Source organism: Perna viridis, chromosome 12, assembly GCF_037379345.1.
Source record: "Perna viridis isolate PV_CMFRI_1.1 ecotype Kerala chromosome 12, ASM3737934v1, whole genome shotgun sequence".
Taxonomy (NCBI): Eukaryota; Metazoa; Mollusca; class Bivalvia; order Mytilida; family Mytilidae; genus Perna; species Perna viridis.
In genome coordinates, this window is record NC_142456.1 from 11,208,259 (window position 1) to 11,211,526 (window position 3,268).

The following is a 3,268-nucleotide window of genomic DNA, read 5'->3' on the forward strand; positions in this document are numbered from 1 at the left end:
TAAAGCATAAGCATTTCATTAATAACAGTGTTGTTTTATAATATAAAAATAGAAAATGTGGTATGATTGCCAATGAGACAGTCATCCACCCAAAGTCAACCAACAAAAAATTAAAATTCTGCAGGTCATCACACGTTAGATGGGCAAACCCCATACAATAAAGGAAGCTTTGAAACTTAATGAAGTGAAACTATTCATATAAGAATAAAATCGAACTTATCTATAGACAAAATGTAAAACGGATAACAATGAACTTCAAAAAACAACGATATCCGCTGGACTATAGATTCGTGACTTGGGACAGGCAAATTAAGTATATGGCAGAGTTAAACACGTCATGTTGTTTTACACATTTGAAGTGTGTAAGAGCCATTATTTTGACTCCTGAAGACGTGGCTTTCTTTACCACCATCAATATTTAGATTAACATGCATAGCAAAATGTTTTTTAAACTCTTTTGAATGAGACACAAACTCAGTTAATGTCGCATTTGTAGTTGTATATACAGTAAAGTAGATATTCACATAGTAATCGAAATATATTAAATAAAAAAGTACAGTAAACAGTTAATATTTTATTGAAGCACTTCTGTAGAAAAGTTTTGTATGTAACGAGGGCGTCTGTACAAGGGTCATATCTAAGGTTAATCCGGGTTACATTTAATATTTACCAGCAACTGAAAAAGAGAAAATTTATCTATTCAATCGGAATAAATACAAATCACATCTGAGCGTATCTTATATAAGGGCGAGGAATAATGGTACAAATACAGAACAAAGATAATAAAACTTGCACTCATATAAACATGTCAACTCTTTTTCTTGAAACTAACTAAATGCAGTCGTTAATAAGCATTTGTAGAATTTAGAAATTCTTCTTGATTCTAGTCATAGCAAAGATTTGTGTATTTTGTTTCAGCAAAGAAAAAAGTAAATTTCAGTGTACGGCTAATGGTTGAATGAGGCAGATAGAAATACGACTACAAAACTGTGAACTTATTATATTGGCTAAAAACCCATCTCGTTTCAAGTGAAGTATTAAGTAGATTAAGTTTTGTCAAAGGGAGGTAATTGTAACTGCTTACTTAGATCAGAGAGATTTTTGCAGTCCTCTTACTTCAATTTTGAAGTGATGCAATAAATCATCAACAAATCAGACGCTGTAGATAAGGTGCACACTAATTGTATATTAGGTCAATTAATACAATTGGGCAATTGGTACTTGTCACAAATGTTTTACTTAAATGTTTAGAACTGTCTGATTAAAATGTTCCTTCACAACTTACCACCACCACCGATGATGCCTCCTCCGATGATACCTCCTCCGATGCCGATACCACCTCCGATAAGGGCTGACCCACTGCTAATAACTGCAGTGGGACCACTGCTCACTGCAACAGCAGGTGCAGCTGCCTTAACAACAGATGTTCTGACAACTGGAGCACTGACAACGGCGGCAGATCTGTAGCCATATCCAAGACCTCCGTATCCAAGTCCTCCGTATCCAAGACCTCCGTATCCAAGTCCTCCGTATCCAAGACCTCCGTATCCAAGCCTTCCATATCCAAGACCTCCGTATCCTAGTCCTCCGTATCCTAGTCCTCCGTATCCCACTTCTTTAACTTTAATGCCTATGAATAATACAAAAACTTGTATTTTTTCATGTTGTATACATCCTCTGTGATCTGCTGAATTTTGACAGCGGTAAGTTAAACGCTTGCTTTGAAATTATTCAGTTCTGTCATCATTTCTAATTGATGATTACCCAAATAGGAAAAGTCTCTTTACAATCATATTTGATGGCCTAAAACCGCATGTCAAAAGCAAGATCATAAAAAATATGTAACTAGTTATACATATACATACTACCCAGTTCTTGATTTACATTTCATCCTGCAATTTCAAGGCATATGATCGTTATGCAAATTCGCCAGTCGAATGGCTTGTTTACTTTTTTGTTGATAAATTAAAATTAAACAATTAACACAAAAACAAAACAAAAAAATAAACACACACAAGAAAAAAAACCCAAAAACATTGAATTGGGAATGATTCCTATATTTGTTCCTATTATGATTTCAATACCGACCATACTACAAACAGGTTGGTCGAGAGTACTGAAGAAACTTTGTACATACATGACTTAAGTACTTCTCCGTATAAAAATCAGGCCAAATGTGTATAAGATGAGGCACGTGAATGAAAAAACGCAGAGATTTTATTGCATTAAGCCAGTATTTATACCTGATAACCTCCAGAAATAACCATCAATTGAAAGCGCTTGTAAAATATGCCTTTTTAAGATTTGGATAGGTCAAATTTAGTTGAAATGCGCTATGGAAAAATGATGGGAAAAAAATATCTACATCACAGATTCTTCAGGATAAATTTGAATAGCCTTTCAGTTGTTTTCTAGATGTATTGAATATATTTGATACAAAAAAGGCCAAATTGAGAAATATGATGTGCCACCCATTGCCTGATTATTAAACAGAAAGGTACTTAAATAAGAATTAAGTTTCCTTAAAAAAACTATTCACATGTTTAAAGTTTCATACCTAGTCCAGCACCACCAAGATATCCTCCACCTGAAACAAAACGGACATTAACATGTCGTGGTAAATGTAGAATGTATGTATTACAATGCAAAAGTGATCATAATAATAAACAAATTCATGCTGTTTTTCAAAGAAAGGTGAATCATTTTTTCTAAGTCATAATAGCGCCTCTATTTCTCAAAGTCTTATCGCTAGAAATGGTTCTGCATGTAAGCTATATTCGTCGTTCATAGCGAAACCGTATTAATCATGTGTATCAAAAAGATATTTACCAATGTATCATCCTCCACCATAATAACCTCCCCCACTGGGGAAATGTGCGCCTACCATGCAGGCAGCAACCAACAGGAGAGATACACAGCTGAGGAATTGCATGATACTAAAATGAGATTCAAGTATAGACACTAGAACACGCCTATCAGTAAATTGGATAAAAAATTATGAAAATTGGTTTGTTTTTTTTTTTTTTTCTATCATTTTTGTTTATTATGTTTTAAGATTAATCAGTTTAATCATATCTTGTAATAGTTATATGATATGACTATAGACGTAAATGAGTGGCCTAAGATTCAGTCGATTTTAAGAAAAAATCAAATGTAAATTGTTTACATGGTTAGTCATTAATATTCATTATAGTTTTGCAAAATATCACAAAAAGTGTATTTCATTTTTGATACAAAAGTTGGAAATAATCATCGAAAATAAAGCAAC

At 33.4% G+C, this 3,268-nt stretch overlaps 1 protein-coding gene across 1 annotated transcript; it reads right to left on the reverse strand.

Moving 5' to 3' along the window:
• Nucleotides 1-561: 561 nt before the first annotated feature.
• Nucleotides 562-2,932, reverse strand: LOC148601183 (uncharacterized). The gene is made up of 4 exons (XM_088556374.1): nt 2,857-2,932; nt 2,558-2,587; nt 1,286-1,630; nt 562-676 (listed from the first exon to the last, which is right to left on the reverse strand). Exons 1-4 carry the CDS (start codon nt 2,930-2,932, stop codon nt 660-662), a joined length of 468 nt encoding a protein of 155 aa, XP_088412500.1. The 3' UTR covers nt 562-659.
• Nucleotides 2,933-3,268: the final 336 nt, after the last annotated feature.